This window comes from Symphalangus syndactylus, chromosome 8 (assembly GCF_028878055.3).
Source record: "Symphalangus syndactylus isolate Jambi chromosome 8, NHGRI_mSymSyn1-v2.1_pri, whole genome shotgun sequence".
NCBI classification, from domain to species: domain Eukaryota; kingdom Metazoa; phylum Chordata; class Mammalia; order Primates; family Hylobatidae; genus Symphalangus; species Symphalangus syndactylus.
The window spans coordinates 37,106,072-37,125,782 of record NC_072430.2 but is presented as its reverse complement, the minus strand read 5'-3'; the positions used below and the strand labels follow the sequence as shown (position 1 = coordinate 37,125,782).

At 37.8% G+C, this 19,711-nt stretch overlaps 1 protein-coding gene and 1 long non-coding RNA gene across 23 annotated transcripts in view; one reads left to right on the top strand and one right to left on the bottom strand.

Annotated features, from left to right (window-relative positions):
* LOC129487602 (uncharacterized) overlaps positions 1–19,711 on the bottom strand; it is a 242,626-nt gene that overhangs the window by 88,048 nt on the left and 134,867 nt on the right. Inside the window, exon 3 of one of the 2 annotated variants that reach the window (XR_008659385.2) lies at positions 6,780–6,930. This is a non-coding gene — a long non-coding RNA (uncharacterized lncRNA). Of the gene's footprint in view, positions 1–662; positions 6,931–19,711 lie in introns of those variants that run through there. The other variant, XR_010122041.1, reaches the window with a different exon arrangement.
* The window catches only part of NRXN3 (neurexin 3), a 1,686,195-nt gene that overhangs the window by 1,580,248 nt on the left and 86,236 nt on the right, over positions 1–19,711 (top strand). For 4 of the 21 annotated variants that reach the window (XM_055288613.2, XM_055288612.2, XM_055288608.2 and 1 more), the window contains one exon: positions 126–154. The exons of the other annotated variants lie outside the window; for them this stretch is intronic. In XM_055288613.2, the coding sequence (XP_055144588.1) occupies positions 126–154 (29 nt within the window). The remainder of the gene's footprint in view (positions 1–125; positions 155–19,711) is intronic. 21 annotated transcript variants of the gene reach the window in all.

Genomic DNA, 19,711 nt, shown 5'->3' with positions numbered 1-19,711 from the left:
GGATGGGAGCAGTGGCTCATGCCTGTAATCCCAGCACTTTGGGAGGCCGAGGCAGGGGGATCACCTAAGGTCGGGAGTTCAAGACCAGCCTGGCCAACATGGTGAAACCCCGTCTCTACTAAAAGAAGAAAAAACAAAAACAAAAATCAGTCAGGTGTGGTGGCACATGGCTGTAATCCCAGCTGCTCGGGAGGCTGAGGCATAAGAATTACTTACACCAGGGAGGCGGAGTTTGCAGTGAGCCGAGATTGCATCACTTCACTCTGGCCTGGACGACAGGGCGAGACTCCATCTCAAAAACATAAATAAAGTACATGGGAGGACATGTATAGATTATGTGCAAATACTGTGCCATTAGGGACTTGAGCATCTCCAGATTTTGTATCCACAGGGGTCCTGGAATCAATCCCCTTGATGGATACAGAGGGAAGACTCACTCTCACTCTCTCTCTCTCTCTATATATATATATATGTGTGTGTGTGTGTGTGTGTGTGTGTGTATATATACGTATATATACGTATATATGTATATATGTGTATATATGTATACATATGTGTATATATGTATACATATGTGTGTATATATGTATATATGTGTGTATATATGTGTATATATGTGTATATATGTGTGTATATATGTATATATGTATGTATATACACACACATATATACATATATACACACATATATACACACACATATACATATATACACACACACATACACATACACGTATGTATATTTACATGTATTTATAAACTGATATTTTATTCAAATGTTTCAACTGGCCCCAGGAAGAAAGATCCACTCTGATGTGTTCTGGCTCTGTGTCCCCACCCAAATCTCATCTTGAATTATAATCTGAATTGTAATCCCTGTGTGTTGTGGGAGGGACCTCTCAGGAGGTGATTGGATCATGGAACGGTTGCCCCATGCTGTTCTCGTGGTAGTGAGTAGAGTTCTCACAAGATCTGATGGTTTTATAAGGGGCTCTTCCCCCTTCGCTCTGCTCTTCGCTTCTTTAAGCTGCCATGTGAAGAAGGTTTTTGCTTTCCCTTCATCTTCCCCCATAACTGTAAGTTTCCTGAGGCCTCCCCAGCCATGCAGAACTGTGAGTCAATTATGCCTTTTTCCTTTATAAATTACCCAGTCTCAGGTATATCTTTATAGAACTGTGAGAATGGTTTAATACACTCTCTAAAAGCAAAATAATCACTGTTCAGAAGTAGAAAAAAACTTTTTGTAAGTGACTCAAAGTCAAGATGACCCATTTCTCATTTATATGATATAAACCTATACACATCCTCTCATGTACTTTAAATCATCTCTAGATTAGTTATAATATCTAAAACAATGTAAATGCTATGTAAATGCCTGTTATACTATGTTTTAAAATTTGTATATTTTGTTATATTTATATTTTTGTTTTTTGAATCTATGGTTTATATTAGTATCATTCTCTCTCTCTCTACATCTATCTGTATCTACATATGTGTATTTGTTTTTTTCTTAGAATATAACCTAGATTCCTCTACAGTGTAAATCCCATGCTTTCTGGTTTTCTGGCTAATAAAAGGCTCTTATTTCTATCTTGGTCTGGAAATACCCCACCTTCCATTTTTTATGAAGAAAAAATATTGAAGAATTTTTTTTTTTTTTTGCTAGAAGTAGTTTACTGTCTTTCTCTACAACTCATTCTAATGTTTTTCTTTTAAACTCTCTAGCATTCTTCTTGTCTTCCAGCAATGTCTCTATGATCATAGAGAGATAAACTGCAGCCACGCTTAGCCAGGATCATTTACATTTACCTGTATTGCTCTGTGTAGCTTGCTTTTTATGCTAGGCAGGTTCCTGCATAGTTAGATAGGAATTGAATTCTTGGAAATCAAGCCATTGTTTAAGGATGAGGAAGAACTTACTATTTTAATGACCTTTATTATAAACCTTTTTTCTAAGCAAATAATCACCCCTTACGTACCTTATCTCCTATGTAAATCCTGATTTTCACATTTAAGCTTTACTTAACACAGTGCCAATTTGTATAGTTATCTTTAAAAAATGGTCAGTCCCCAATCTTATAATTGAAAAGTAAGTAATTTTCATTTACTTTCTGGCTTCTACCTCCCGAAAATCTCTTATCTCTATCTTTATTTTGGTAATTCTTTTGTGGGGACTTTAATAGCCCCTGAAAAATCATCATAGCTCTGCTTCAATCTGAAAACATAACTGGCAGGCATGAGTCCGGAACATATACTAGGGAACGAAGTACCCAGAGCCAAGTTAAATGAACTGTTGATGACTTTTCTGAAAATCACAGTAAACCATGATTTCCTCACAAAATATAGAAGTGTCTGATTTTTGGCATTTAATTCTCAAACATACTCAGATACACTTTCCTTCTTCCTCTCCCACTCTGGGTTTATATCATCATATAAATCAGAAATGGGTCATCTTGCCTTTGAGTCATTTATGAGAAGTTTTTCTTTTCTAGCTCTGAAGAGTGATTATTTTGCTTTTAGAGAGGATATTTCTTTCTGGGGCCAGTTAAAACATCTGAATAAAATAAATATCAATCAATTGAATGTGGATATGAAACTTAACTTGTCTTTTTACCATTAAATATATATTTGAAAAATGTGCTCTTCTTTTACAGCTTTTCTTTGTCACATCAGCATGTACCAATTCCAACCAGAGAACTAAATATTAATATTCTGCCCCAAAGTGCTGTTTTCCAGCCCATGCCAAAGCAGAACATGCCAGTAACAGGGAGTTTCCAATCTAACTTTCTCATACCAGTCAAATTATCCATTTCAAAAAAGCATCCAGTCAAAGTGCTCCCAGTAAGTGAATATTTTGCCTAGAGAATTTTGGGCTTGAGTTATCCATCCCTCTGACCAAAATCTATAAGCCCACTCACCCAGGAGATCTGAGAATGAAACTAAATATAAAAACTGGCTTTACTACTGGGAACCCGAAAGTTCAGCTAGTGGGGGAAGGAAAACAAAGAATAGAATGTTTTCCGACAATCCTTGCTTTTATGAGTGGTCAGCAGATGTTTTGTGCCTCTGCTGTATTCCTTGGCTAAGGGTTCACATGAAATGTACCCTCTGAAGGCTGTGGCCTTGTTGGAATGCCAAATTAGTCATTATTCCTCATGCTCTGAGGTCTAGCTTCACCTTCAGAACCGGGCGAGCTTGGTCCCCACAAAGCCCTACTGGTACTTAAGCTTCCCATTTCAAGAGGACATTTGGGTTCACTACCCCTCTCCAAGCCGTCTGATTAATTGCAGCTGTGTGCAAATTAGTTTTCTTCAGGGGCTCTCTCCTGCTCTAAGATTAGCAACAACGTATTCAGATGGAAAGCAAATAAAGGCAGTTGTAAAATGAGGACACAAAAGAGATGCAACATGTTTGCTCTTGATGGGTGCATTGATGTCAGAACAACTAGGGGGAAATAAGACCACCTTGGTACTGTTACCATCGTCCTGATGATGGTCCCGTCTTGCAGAAAAGCCCAAACAGAAGCAGGGGCATTGTCTAATCACTGATGGGTTTCCTGATATTATTGAGAAGACCAAGCAAAATTAATGGTGATATTATATCTGGTGAAATTATTATAAATTCTCCCTGAAGTTTTAATTAGCTCTGCTTTTTCTCCTCCTGTTTTAATCCAAAGCAAATGTGTATGTTTGTATCAGCAATTTTAAAATTCTGTGAAGCATTTGGTATCATCCATCTAGTTTCAAAACAGGTACAGCATGATGCAGTGGGAAGAATGCTAGCCTAGAAGTTAGGATTCCTGAGTTCCTGCCTAGGTCTGCCACTAAGCTGTAGTATGACCTTGGACATGACCTTTCAGGACCTTGGTTTCTTCTTATGTGAGATGAAGGATTAAAATCCAACAGTTTGTTAAATCACTCTCAACTTTTTAGATACTATTAAGTTTAGGATCCCGTGGAGAGGCCTATCATGCGAGAGACCATCCTAACATCAAAAGGTGAATATCAGGTGAAAGCAAAAGAAGCCCTATTAATTTTTTTCTGTTGTCAGCTCACAAAGCTATTTTAAGCCTTTGGACAATAAGAAATATACTTTTTTTCCCCTCTATTAAATATACATTATCCATTAAAGTAGAGTGTGTTGTGAACTGACCTTAAGGGAATTTGCTAGTTTTTTTTTTGTTTATTTTTGTTTTTTACAGGAAACTAAATCCTATGGAACAAAATAGAATTACTTTCATGGAGCAAGTTTAACAAATTGTCTTCATTTTTGATCAGCAGGTTGATTTCTAATTCCTTCTTATTCCCTTTATATGTATTTTTGGCTTCCTGTCTTTTTTTTGCATTGCTATAAACATGTGAGACTGAGTAATTTATAAAGAAAAGAGGTTTATTGGGGCTCCTGGTTTTGCAGGCTGTGCAAGAAGCATGGCACCAACATCTCCTTCTGGTGAAGCTCCTAGGAAGCTTTCACTCATGGCAGAAGGGGAAGGAGAGCTATGTGTAGAGATCTCATGGAGAGACAGGGAGAGCAAGAGAGAGGATAGGAGGTTCAGGCAGGTTTTAACAATCAGATTTCATGAAAATAAAAGAACTCACTCATTATCTCAAGGAAGGCACCAAGCCATTCATGAGGGATCTGCCCCATGACCAAACACCTCCTACTAGGCCCTACCTCCAACATTGTGGATCACATTTCAACATGAGATCTGGAGGGGACAAATATCCAAACTATTAAATTCCTAAAGGACAAAAAAGGGTGAACTACACACGGATACTATATCTCCAAACAAATGCCCAGTTAGGTCCAGGACGTGTTCAACAGTGTCAGAAATCCAAAGAGAACCAGAAATAATGTGGCTCAGTAGAAAGTAAACTGATTATACACACTCAGCATTGCAAGAAACCTTAACAGGACTGTTGTCCAACCACACAGGCATTATTCAAAACACTTTTTACCTCCCAAGGTTTGGCTTTCTAGCACGGGTTGCCAAGTTACAACTGCCCAGAGAAGTCATTTAAACTGCAAGAGACTCAGCTTTCTCATCCTTGGAAGAGAGAAATTGGACAAAATTATCTTTAATTTTTGTTTGCCTTAATATCTTCTTATTCTACTAAACATTTTCAGTATTACAGAAATTGGCTCTTGGAGGAAAAGACATTGCAGGGGTTGGGAGACAAAGTTGGTGATACAGTGTAATAAGATTTTTTTAGATAGTGGCAAGATCAAATGTTTTGAGGTTTGGCAAAACCATCTAGTAGTTTCAGTTCTCCCTGACAGTAAGAAGTTAAGGAGGCCAATTTCTCTTTCAAGTCAGGACTTCTTGTTATAACTGGGTAGTAAACATACTTTTTAATAAGAAGTGGCTAAGGCTTAAGAAGACCAACTGCTGATACCCAGAAATAGCCAAAGAATACTTCTTTATTACTGACAGTGCACACTTTGATAGACCTGTCTTTTACTATTGACAGTATTCTTTCTCTGCTGTTTTTACAAGAAAAAAAGACCAATGAAATGTAAACTTTGTTTCCTTCAATTATTGGTCCTAGGAGTATTCAGAGTAAATAAAAAAATACCTTACATATACTTCTATAAAATCTTTTATTTGAGCAATTAAAAAAAGCTATCTTCTTTCAGTCTTATCAAGGAGAGCAAATTCCTCCTAGAAGTCTTATTTCTACTTCTAATGACAATTGCTTTATTATGTGATATTCAGAGGAAAAACTTGAAGTCATATTTCTAGTAAAGTATTTAATTTCAGAAATAATTTAGACTGTGACTTCAAAGCAAATATCTGCTATTCCTGACATAAAGTTTTTACCCAAGCTTGGTAGTAAAGTTATAATAAGAATAATATGGATTATTCTCAGGATGGAATAGAATGTCTTGATTAGGAAGAAACACACATAAAAAATTCATTTTTTTGGATAAAAGAAAATCTGTGCTGTTTATCTGGCAATGGGAAGTCAGATCAAAATATATCTATATGACATTTGAATGGGGTCACGTGGGAAGACAATATCTGTCTGTATGAATATTTTTAGCTTCTGAATTTGACATAAGAATAGGATCAGGAAAATGAATTCTGTGTTACATGACTAAGATGCATATTAGAACTCAGGCAAGACGATTCCTGTAGTTGGTCTACTAGGAAATTACCCTCTGCCTACAGCTTTCAAATACATATATATACTATGTGTGTGCATGCGTGTAAATTTCCAACTGAGTACATCGCCCATAAAATACACTTGTCCAAGGTAAAAAAGACAAACAGTTATCAATAGGGCAAAAATAAAGTGGGGTTATATCAAACCATGGCATAATACTTCTCATTAGAAAGAAGCGTAGTGAGCTAATTAAGACCCAGTGATAGTTAGAAAGTCTGAGAACATTTATCTTTGGAGATAAACTTTGGAGTGGTAACTAACTTAAAGAAGGACCCAGAACCTCCTAATACAAATACCAGTTATATTCCCTGAGATTTAAAAATATAATAATTCTTATTTCTAATTCAAAGGCCTAGAGTGTAAGTGCGGATAACTTAACCTTTTTTTTTTTTTTTTTAAGCCTCTCTGAGAAATAACGCAGCTGTTTGACCCAAGGCATTCTCTTTAAAGGAAAGAAATTACAAAGACAAGAAGAAAAAAGTGGAAGAGAAAAATAAGGAGAAAAAATATTCAAACAGTACATAACTAAAAAAAAAAAAAAAAATTTCACAAACAGCAAGGGGAATCTTGAAACAAAATAGATTTGTTTTAAAATGCAAAGAAAGAGCCTTACCCGGGATGAATCGCTCAGTTCTCTTTTGTTGGTTCAGTTCGCTTCCTTCCATTTCTGCTAACTTTGACCAGCTGCTAACAAGCAAAAGAGCTTCATAGGGGCCATCTACACATGTTCTCTTCTGGGTTATCACGATGCTGACAAAGTGCACCTACCACAAATTAGAAAAGCACGAAGATTTCTGTGGGTATGCCTGCAAAACTCTGGCTGCGAAGCAGCACCTCAGCTTAGTAGCCTTGGATTTACATGTGCCTGCCCCCCTGCCCATGGTTACTGAGGGTGGCCTGAGGATGGATTCACTTCATAACCCTTTTCCATAATTATGTGAATAACAAATGAGCTCTATCCAATAGAGAAAAAGAACACATTTTAATACTTTGTGAAGTGATGATGAGGAAGGGGACAGAGGAGTTGAGATGGCCAAGAGAGATCCTGCCCTCTGGAGATTTAATAAAACAGTGGCAGATAATGCAAAAAGATATTTAATATATTTTTATATATTTAATATTTGTCTTCTGTTGTTGACCTTAGCTTTTGAGTCAACGGTAACTAAGAAGCATTTTGTCATCCGACGGCTCCTCTTCCTTTGGCTTTCTGTATTGTATTATCTGAGAAGGAAGCAGCGAACTTAAAGCTTAGTTCAACGCAATGATCCTTCATCATAGCTGGATGTGAAGAATGTTGTTCCCTCAAATATAACACAGATTGTTTGGTCAATAGAGAAGAGAACTGCATTCTATTTTTTTCCAAACATCTGTTCTACTCCGAAACCTTTCTCCTTAGACCATGGCTGTCTGACCAACAGTAGGTGGATTTGTTTGAAATCTTTTCTATAGAACTGGATCTCATCCTGGCCAACATGGTGAACCCAGTAACTACTAAAAATACAAAAATTAGCTGGGCGTGGTGGCGGGTGCCTGTAGTCTCAACCACTCGGGAGGCTGAGGCAGGAAAATGGCGTGAACCCTGGAGGCCGAGCTTGCAGTGAGCCAAGATAGCGCCACTGCACTCCAGCCTGGCAACAAAGCAAGACTCCGTATCAAAAAAAAATAGATCTCACTAGAAGTATTCTCAATTCAGCAGTAGTGTCCAGTTTTGAATCAAATAATTTGTATTTTGATTATGTGTATTAAGAAGCTAAATCTACTCATATACAAAAAGAAAATCTTTAACTTTTCATGTGTTCTGGCTAAAGGCCAGAATTAAAAGGAAGATGATGTCTTATCTATCAGACATTTTTGTGCCTTTGAAGCCATAAACTTGAGAGAAACTTTAGCTTATTCCTGACCCTGCGCTCAACATAAGCATTTGCTTGTAGCAGTCACTCTTGGGTGACTATAAATTCAGGAAGTCAAGAATTTGCATCCTGAATTAATTTGTGTAAGATGTCTAGGGGAATGCTGATTTTATATTGGAAACAAGGTTAGGGGGAAGCCTCAAAACTGCCTTTATGGAGTTCTGTATCTCAGCATATTATAATTCTTACTTCTACCATACTCCGGAGGAATCAGTCTGGGTGACTTCATAAGACAATATTAGAAAAATTGCTAGCACTACGAAATCAACAAGGTTATGGCAGGATATCCCTTGTAAGAAAATTAGTGCATTAACTCTTTCCAATAAGTGATTGAATTAGTTTTGCACATAATCTGATTTATGAAATGCTGCACTCGCATGTTCAAGTAGTTAGAAAGTGTGTCCAAGCAGATGTTGAACAGAAGAAAGAAAGTTGCTTGAAATGTAAAGGTATTATAAAATGGCTAATCTGTGGGTATGACCCAAAGCTTTCAGAGATTTCCTGGCTTCACTTTTTTTTTCAATTTAATGAATTTTTTCTTTCTTAAAAGGCAAAATTGCCAGTGAGTTAAATGTTGATACTCTGATGTTAGCAAGACTGAGTTCATATGTCCATCACTTATTAACTCCATTTTCTTATCAATATGTTTGGCTTCTCTAAGTCTTATTTTCTTGTTTGTAAAAGGAAGATCTAATAATAGAACTGGCCTTGTAGAATTGTTGTGAGGATTAAATGTGGCAACCCATGGTTATAGGTTTTGTGCAATGCCTGTCACAAAGAAAAACCCAGTAAGTTGTAGTGGCTATTTTTCATTTTCTCATTATCACCATTACTTAAGAGAGATGCAAAGTGATAGTATCATGCAAACATTTTCATGAAGAGTTAAATGAACATCTGTTTTTCCTTCAATTTTTTAAAAATTATACTTTAAGTTCTGGGGTACATGCGCAGAACATGGAGGTTTGTTACATAGGTATACACGTGCCATGGTGGTTTGCTGCACTCATCAACCTGTCATCTACATTAGGTATTTCTCCTAATGCTATCCCTCCCTTAGCCTCCCACCCCCTGACAGGCCCCGGTGTGTGATGTTCCCCCGTCCCTGTGTCCATGTGTTCTCATTGTTCAACTCCCACTTAAGAGTGAGAACATGCGGTGTTTGGTTTTCTGTTCCTGTGTTAGTTTGCTGAGAATGATGGTTTCCAGCTTCATCCATGTCCCTGCAAAGGACATGAACTCATCCTTTTTTATGGTTGCATAGTATTCCATGGTGTATATGTGCCGCATTTTCTTTTTCCAGGTCTATCACTGATGGGCATTTGGGTTGGTTCCAAGTCTTTGCTGTTGTGAGTAGTGCTGCAATAGACATACGTTTGCATGTGTCTTTATAGTAGAATGATTTATACATACGTATGCATGTGTCTTCGTAGTAGAATGATTTATAATCCTTTGGGTATATACCCAGTAATAGGATTGCTGGGTCAATCGTTTTTAAAGACAGGTTGCATAAAACTGACTAATGCCATTCATGATGACAGTGAATTTCAAAGGCAGTTAGCTACCTTAGTCCATTTAGGGTGCTATAACAAAATGCCACGAAGTTAGGTACATTATAAACAACAGAAATGTATTTGTCACAGATCTGGAGGCTGGGAAGTCTGAGATCAAGACGCTGGCAGATTTGATGTCTGGTGAGAGCTTGTTTCCTGGTTCGTAGATGGCGACTTCCAGTTATGTCCTTACATGATGGAAAGGACAGGGGGTCTCTCTGGGACCACTTTTTCAAGAGAATTAATCCCACTTATGAGGGCTCTGCCATCATGACCTAATCACTTCCTAAAAACTCCACCTCCTGATACCATTACATTGGTGATTAGCTTTCAATATATAAATTTGGGTGGCGGGGTGGGGCACACACATTCAGATCATAGCAGTGGCAGCTAGGAGGAAGTACATTTTGAATCCTCATTTCCATGTAAAGCCTTCATTTGCTTTAAACAATTTATTTAACTTTTATTGTGCTTTTTCTGAAAATGAAGAAATAACATTTAGGTACACATAGGGAGGGTATGTTATTTCTAAAGTAAAAATTAACTCTTTGTAAATGTGGCATTGTTTAATAATAGTTCACCCTGTCCATTGATACTTAGCTTTTTTAAATACGGAAATAAATTATTAGGTTACTGTTTGTTTTTCTTGTGGTGGGTGGGGGGGTGTTAAGATCTTATCCTCAGTCCTCAAAACACTGTTGAACAGGGAACATCTGCCCTCATTTTCAACCTTATTTCTTTAGTACCAATTGCAGCCATGTTTATAATCTTTGTTTTCATCCAGGTAAAGCTGAGGGAAGGGAAGGGGAATCCACTGAGAAAAAGATTTTCCCCAGGGTGACTCAGCCTTTGAAAAGAAAATCAGCTATATGAAAGGGGAAGAATGTTGAATCATTCAGAGCAATAATTGCATTGTAAATATTAGCTCAGCTGATAAGGAGTGGAGAACCAAGAGAATGAGGGAGCTGTTACATCGTTTTATCTTGTTCCATGCCTTTATTCAGTGCTCTAGCATGGGTGCCATGTCTAGGGAGGGAATACACTGCAGCTACATTTAAGGTCATCTAATAAACCATGCTGTTTTCTTTCTTTTCATCTAGACTCTATTCCTTCATTTTTTTTCTGAACTTTAAGCAAGGAAACTGCCAGTCATAGAGCATTTCCTTATACACCTCCATGTTACTGTTCTGCAGAGAAATCTGAATGGCAGGCTGATGGCCAGGCTGCTCTGGAGGAAAGTACTTAGCTATGTGACTTTATCTAGGCCTAAAAGAGGGGATAAAAAACATGCAAAACCATTCACCTATATAGACCTGTTCTCAAGGCAGTGTTTACCCTAGTGCATCTGCTAATATCTTTCAAGTCTGGAAAACTGTTTTATTTGACATTTTTGGAATGCTGTGATCTGAACCGTTATACTATTCTGTTCTCCTTTATAGTACTAATAATCTGATTTTTAAACAAATAAATCTGCTCTAAATTTGTCTCGCCCCCTTCTACATCTTCTTCCAACATTTACATAGACATGAATGCACATTCATACGCACCACACAACTACAAGTCATTTCAGACAAATGGTATTAACTAATTCTTCTTAGTGTTTCTATTTTATTATTTGTCAAATTGAATGGAACTTCCATGCTTTGCCCTGCTGACATTTAGGCAGACTTGCATAAAATACAAGATTATTTCTAGCTGGATAAGCTCAGCTATCAGATAGTGTTGCTGATTTATACAGGAGGAGGAAGGAGAAAAGACCAATGGGTGAGTGTAATAAATAGAAACGTCCTGAAGCAATTCACTTGTAGCCTATCCAAATCTTGCAAACTCTGCCTTTATGCAAAAATTGGGTTCACAGTACCTTCAGACATCCTCCCAATTCTCTTTCAATGGAACAATTTTTCTTTTCTTTTTCTACTCTTCACTGAACATTTACTGTATTCCACGTGCAACAGTGCACCTTTTACATTCGTTTGGCTCATGTGCTCCTGCAATAACCCTTTGCTGTGTGGTAATATCTCATTTATGGGAAATTCTGTGACACTGTTAAGGGACAGATTCAATGAATATGTGCCTAGCAATGCCTTCACCATGCTAGCCGTAAAAAATGATGAGTTCGTGTCCTTTGTAGGGACATGGATGAAACTGGAAAACATCATTCTCAGTAAACGATCGCAAGGACAAAAAACCAAACACCGCATGTTCTCACTCATAGGTGGGAATTGAACAATGAGAACTCATGGACACAGGAAGGGGAACATCATACTCCGGGGACTGTTGTGGGGTGGGGGAAGGGGAGAGGGACAGCATTAGGAGATATACCTAATGCTAAATGATGAGTTAATGGGTGCAGGAAATCAACATGGCACATGGATACATATGTAACAAACCTGCACATTGTGCACATGTACCCTAAAACCTAAAGTATAACAAAAATAAAAAAATAAAAAATAAAAAAAAATAAAGATAGGGTTTCAAAAAAAAAAAATAGATTGCTCATTTATTTGCTGCTTTCCTCATCACCCTGTCTCTCATTCACTACAATATCTTTAGCAAATCACATAGTGCCAGGTAAATAAACGGTACTCATTCAATATTGACCACATGGATGAATCTCTGCTTATGAAATATGAGAGCCGTGTGCAGGGTCATTCTGTCCAGGAACTCATCTTCTCTGGCGGTGTGAGACCATATGTTTAACATGACCAGTAAGGAAGTAGAAGGAATCTTCTACTACTTTTTACATTCTTTTTTCTTTCAAAAAGTTTTGTAAACTTCAAATATGTAAAAAAAACAGTTCTTATATGTTCATACAGTTTGCTTTCAACAATGACTGCACACATGTGCATTGACACGTAAAGATGTTTCCAGTATAAAGTAGAAAAAAATGGGTTTTAAACATCGTATATAAAATTAATCAATTTTTTTAACATATAGCATACCTGTATTCAGGAACATGTTCTTTGGTTATTCTCATTTAACCAGTCCCCTATTGTTGAATACTTGACCTGTTTCTAATGTTTCATTTTATATATAATATATCCTATACCAAATATCCTAGTATAACTTCTCCGTGTGCTTGTCTAATGATTTTGTTTAGATAAAAAGTTTCATATGGTGTCCACTTCGTGCCATTATTTGATATGATTTGCCTCTCAGCCTCTAGGAATGGGTTTTTCTCTAAGGATAGTGGCTGCCACTCTATCTAGTGGCTGAAGTAATACGGCTTCATGTCATGTGGCTAACGATTCATGCCAAAGGTTGTCCGCATCTTATGTATCAGTGAGTTATCTGACACCCCTAATAGATACTTATTTCTTTTTTCAAAAAGCTTGCTCCTGAGCTGAATTTCCATGATCAGATGGTGGCAAGGGCCAAGTCTTCTCACATAAAGAGAAATCACATTGAATCAGCTACATATGACCACTGGCCGGGGGTCTTGTCATCACTGCATTCTGGGGAATTAGGTTCAATTTAAAAAGTTGAAGCTGCTTGCTGGCTTCCTTCCTGGTAGTTTTGAATGTGTAATCTCACAAAGATCTTAGCCCTGGCAAAGCTGAGCCTGTCCAAAACGTTTATGTTAGAATTTACATGAATTCATTTGTGCTGGCGTCAAACATTTCTTGAGTATTTACCATGTTATTGGCTGATCTTAAAGTCAAGCTACAAAGGACTAGTAGGGGTTAGCAGGCAGGCAGGAAGAAGAAGGGTATGGTTGGCAGAGGTTGCCGCATGCACAGAATATAGTGGTGAATCTACATGGTGCATTTGGAATTGCAAGTAGTCTGGCTTTGCTGGAAGTGGGTTTGAAAGCTGAGGAGTAACAAGAAATAAGGCTGAATAGCATACCAGGAAGCAGTAGATCCCAGAGAGCCCTGGATCACCATGGTACTTATCACACTACTTGCTCACTTGTTTTTTGGTTTATTTCCTGATGAGCTTTGAGCTGGAATGTTAATGCAAATTCTTGTTCTTATGTGTAAAAATTACTACAATGGCTTCCCATTGCTCTTAGAGAAGACAAAATCCTTAATATGGCCTACAAGGTCCAGTACAATCTGTCTCCTGCCTCTGTAGTCTTATTCCTCACTAGGTCTGCCTTCTTCCTCCGAGCCCTACTGGGCCCATTCTCTGGGCTTCAATATTACAGACCTTACTTTAATTTCACTAATGGGAAATGTTGCTGCCTTCCAACAAAGGGCTTTTGCATGTGCTCTTTATATGAAATCCTCTTTTCTTCCTGCCACTCTTGCCTATTAATGTTCTTATTTCTCAGCTCTCAGGTTATTTTTTTACTCAGAGAAATCTTCACTGAGTTCCCTGACTGTGTCAGATTTTTCACTTATATGCTGTCATAACCTCATGCATTTCTCTTTTACAGTACTATAAATTGTCGGTGATACATTTGTGTAATTAATTGATGAATGTTCCTTTCTTCCTAATAAGTAACATCATCATCTATACCATCATTATTAAATCAGCCAGCATCAGTTGGGGTACTTATCATATGTCCTATACTGTTCTAAACACATTATATGTATTAACTCACTTAATTCCCATAACAGTCCCTATTAAACAGATAACACTGAGAAATAAAATAGTTAAGTAAGTCACGCAAAGTTACACAGCTAATAGGTGATGAAGTTAGAATTAGAACTCAGGCAGACTGGATCTGGAATCTATTCTCCTAACCTCTATCTCTGCTGACCAGTAGGTAACAGACCTAACATATAGTAGTTGCTCAATAAATATTTGTTGAGAGTATAAATGAATAAACTAATTAATAAATACTTTATATGTGTCCCATTCTTAACTGGGGACAATTGGGTCTGTAGATACAAGAGAACCATAGTAGACTCTTCACTGGCAGGAATGTGTTGTAGAGGACTGGGGAAAGAGAAACCCCAGAATAACTTTACATGATTTATGATGAAAATCTTCCAAGTAGAGGAAAATTATAATGTGCTAACCAAAAAGATTAATTGTTTGGTTTATGTGTTGATCACTGTGATCTTTCCCAATATTGACTGGGGTTTGTTGAGTGTCTGTAATCCCATAGGTGGATGTTCATGATCTGAAGTGACAATGCTGTATTTGCTCAGCATTTCCTGTACCTGAAACATCCCTTGAAAACTGAAATAGAAAGAGCAAGTCAATGGTAATATCATCCAGCACTCTGCCAGGCTTATGGCGACCTTGCTTACCCAAAAGCAAATTACTTCCCTCTCATTTCTATATAATAAGTACTTTACAGCTTTGTGTTTTCATGCGTTGAGATTTCCCTAGGAGTCTGAGAAGATGTCCAGGAATAAAAGAGGGAAGAACAATGATTAAACTAGTTCTAGGACTTTAGACATTGGATTATATTCAGAAACCCACAGTCTGACCATTAAACTGCCTTCGCATTCATTATTAGACTCTGAAAAAGCATATTCAATCTCCCCATGGACTGGCCTTCACATATGCTTTGCTGAGATACCTGGTAGAAATATCTGCCCAAAAGATTATTTTTTATGGAAATAATAGTGCACATGCAGATTCTAGATATTATTTTCTATTTATCAGCTACATTCAGGCAGTGCTAAGTAGATGATTGATGCTGAAATTTTACTAGATAATCTTTGCTCTCTATTTTTTTACATGACACATAGGGGCAAATAGGTGAGATAAGCAATTAGTGAAATTCTGGAAGGGACAGATTTATGTCATACTATTGAAAGGGACAGGAAGTGGATTAAGTATGATATATATATATATGCACATATATACATACACACACACACAGTGTGTGTGTGTTTGTAGGTGTGTGTGTGTATGTATAACAAGTTAGTTTCCTTTTCCCACCACTGAAATTGTTAAATGGAGTGGTGACGTAGACACTTTACTTCTCTACTCCTGGGTTTACTAGTAAAGAAGAAATATATAAAAGAGCAAGATAGTATTGATCTGGGGTGGTACTATGGTATGTATTAATACCATACTGTAATTCTATGATCTATTAATGTCACAACCAGCTACATTTAGCTGGCTTTTATATACGAATGTGCATAGTACTGTTTTGTATTAAATATCACCAGAAGATATTTGTTACATAAAAACAGTGAGATTGTTTATATATTTTGGTATTCATGCTAGAGTTGAATGAGGTTCTGTCTCTGGGGATAATTCTAGGTATCCTGGAAAACCTCCACATCTACACCAAACCCAGAATCAATTCAGATAGGCATTACTGTTTGCAGTCATCTAATTTCAAGTTATGGTAGTAGGATATGGATTGGGGGTCATGATTCTTAGTGCCAGAGAAAGATTAAATTATTCATAGGGAAAGATATTCAGCATAAGATGGATAAGACTGAAATCAGGTGCCTGGACTCTAGAGGATTGGGCTCTAACTGAAAAAACAAAAAACAAACAAACAAACAAAAAACAGAAGCAGAATCCAGTAGGAATTCATTGAGTAAGCCAAGGTTACAATCTGCTGGACTTCAGAGGTAGCGTTCTAGATGCCCATTTTACCACCCTAGGTCAGAAGAGGGGAGCAGAGGGACAGGAGGCTGTAAATGAGGAGACAGTACTGAGACACTAAGCAGACATTCTGGCCAACTCTGTAGAGGATTCTCATGTTATGAGCTGAAGTAGAAAGTCTACGTTTGAAGATTCTGTCTGATTTTGGGCATCTTGGTTCTAGATCTATCGTAGGTGCAGATTAAATTGTTTTCAGGCTGTACTTGATAGTTGGTAAGGATCAAACAGTACCCTCACATAACTTGCCCTAGAACTGGTTGTGCTATGGCATCGTTGTAGCCCCACATCCTAGCATGGAGCCTAACACAAAGTAGGTGCTTCATAAATAGCCAAGGAATGAATTAATGAGTGATGGGATGAATGTGAGTGGATAAATAAGCAAAATTGCTGGAAATATGGGGTGGGAGTATGGCAGACAAAGGTTGGCATCATCCTTCAAGGACCAGATCAAAATGCCACATTTCCACTACAGCTTTCTCTGAGTTAATTGATTCTCTCCACTGTTACTATGGTGATTTATTTATTCTGCTTTAATAGCATTTATCAATCATTTTGTGGTTATATTTTAGGATTTCTCTCTTCCTCCTAGACTATGAAATCCTTGACTGTAGAACTGTTGCTTTTTACCTACATTACTGCAGATAGTATCCGGCAAGGGCTGGGATCTCAATAAATATTGACCAAATTGAGGCTGGAAAGATTCCAATGGATCAGTATGGCTTGTGACCCATGCTTCATTTACCTAAATGAGGCCACAAGGCTCTGTGATCACACGGCAGTCAAATAACAAAACTCTCCAAAATCAGGATTTCTTCTTCCATTCCTTCAGGTTCCCTCCCCCGTGGGCATGGTTATCTCATCCCTTACCTCTTGGAAATTATATATTGGAGGTTGTCAGTGTGTGCTGTTCTGTATTGCCCTATAGTTAATGCACATTCCTGATGTAGAGGACTGAGCTCTCTATAGAACTATGCAGTGTCAAGAACCCTCTGCATTGACATAGATGCTTGGACCACACTGTTAGGTAACTGAGAAGACCAAGAATGTGGCTAGAGGCTAAAAGGGACAGAGCAGGAGAAGCATGAAGGGCACAAAGGAAGGAGCTTGAATTTTTTTCCCAACGTACTGCGGAGCCCAGGAGTGGCATCACTTTGTACTCCAGCAGTGACATTTTAAGTTATAAGCCAAGAATGCACTGATCGCCAACTGCAAAAATTGATTTGTTGTTCATCTGATTCAACCCATGTCAGAGTTTGAAAGTAATTATGATAGTGGGGCTGATAGGCAGGCAATTACATTTTTGTTCTCTTGCTTTCTGGCTCCTTTTCCCTCTCTTTCCCTTCCCACACCTCCACCTGCAAGGTTGTTCTTGTCAGGAAGGAAATGTAAGCAGGAGACAAGAGAGTAATCTTTGGAGACGTGGTATATGGACTCATGTGGCAGGAGCTATAATAAATAATAGTATGGCTAGTTCTTTATCCTAATTTTTATTAGCCTCTTATGAACACTAACCAGATAAAAGATGCAAACTATTTTGTCTCCTTCTTTAAAGTACAAAATAGAAAAAGCATATGTACTGTAAGGCAGTTTCTGTTTCTGATTTGAATTTGAGTTGTCTTTGCAGCATCTATAGATACAGTGTCTTTCTAAAAAGGTTTGCTCCAAATCATAATACAAAAGGAGCCTGGCATAGGGAGAGACTTAGGCAAAGCTAAAATCCATCTGAGTTGGGGAGGAGATTCCATGGGAGACTGAAAATATGTTTCAAACTGTAGTGCAAGAAATTGAACAAGGTATTGGAATTTTTCTAAAAAAAAAAAAAAAAAGACTTCTTTGCCAAAAGTAATACCTGGCATGTAAACCTAAAGTAATATAGAAGATGAAGTGGAAAAGTATATCACAAGGCAAAAATTACTTTTTAGAGTGATGAAGAGATGGATGGATGGATGTGAATTTTTTTATCTATTTCTTATTTGAAGGTTATTTATTTACTTACAAACACTGGAAAATTCAATGTTTTTCACCAAGCAGAATAACCTGTCTGGTCCAAAGCCAGTAAAATAAGAATTTTGTGGATGGGGTGTCTACTCCATTAGTATAGCAAATATTGAGATATATAAATTATTTTAATATATGTATTTTATTGACAATATATATAAAGAAAACTTTAACAGGCTCCACACCAAGGTCAATAGAATTCAGAAGCACATCTGTCCTCCCAGGAAACTTGTGGTTTATCTATTTACTATAGCTACCTCAAGATTTTACAGAAAAAAAAAAAATGAGAACTTCTCTCGAAACTACCATATCCCAGATCTAGGCTTTTCTACGCACTGTAACTTCTCTATAAACCTCCTTTCTACTGACTGCCCCACTTCAATTTGGCGCGTACACCCTTTAACCAGTAAGCATGTGCATGTAGTCAGTGTGTCAGACGGGTTTGGCTGAATTGATATAAGACTGGCAGCATGGGCTGGGCGCGGTGGCTTACGCCTGTAATCCCAGCACTTTGGGAGGCCGAGGCAGGCGGATCACGAGGTCAGGAGTTCGAGACCAGCCTGGCCAGCATGGTGAAACCCTGTCTCTACTAAAAATATAAAAAATTAGCTGGGCATGGTGATGCACACCTGTAATCCCAGCTACTCAGGAGGCTGAGGCAGGAGAATCACTTGAACCCAGGAGGCAGAGGTTGCAGTGAGCTGAGATCATGCCACTGCACTCCAGCCTGGGCAATAGAGTGAGACTCTGTCTCCAAATAAAAAAAAAGATGAGCAGCATGGCAGCATGGAACATGATGTTGGCGTGAGGCCCTACTACCCGGCAGCAGACTATCAGGGAATAAACTAGATAAACCTGGAAAATGTTTTAACTTCAGTTCATTCTATTCACATTAAGTAATGGAGTAGCATTTTGTTTGTTTTTGTTTTGTTTTTTGTTTTTTACCTCTAAACCTCCTGTGTAGCCCCCTTTTAAAATAAGGGTGGGGGAAGAGGCTTAAAATATGGCAGTATTGACTCCCAGGCCTGTTCAGTCTATACAGATTTTCAGGTTGTATAGTTTAAAAAAACAGATTCAATTTCTTATACGTTTTTACTTAGTGATATTACTTTAGAAATGGGCCTCGAAATTAGTTTTAGATTTGTTCAGGGTTTAAAGCTTCTTTTAGGCACTTCTTGGGCTTCTTCTACCTCTCACTAGAATGTAGTGGTTAAAAGGAAGACTTTGGAATCTGACAGATTTAGGTCAGAATTGTAGCTTTGCCACTCATTACCTTTGTGTAACCAAGCTCTGTGAACCTCAGTCTCTTCTGCAAAACAGAAATGGTGACATATTTCCTAAGTCTGTTGGCAGGATTCAATGGAATAGAGTGCACAAATTACTCAGCACAGTGCTTGGCACATAGTAAATGCTGAATTAATGGCAATCAATTGTTTTTGTTTTTGTTTTTTCTTTTTGAGACAGAACTTTGCTTTTGTTGCCCGGGCTGGAGTGCAATGGCTCAATCTTGGCTCACCACAACCTCTACCTCCTGGGTTCAAGCGATTCTCCTGCCTCAGCCT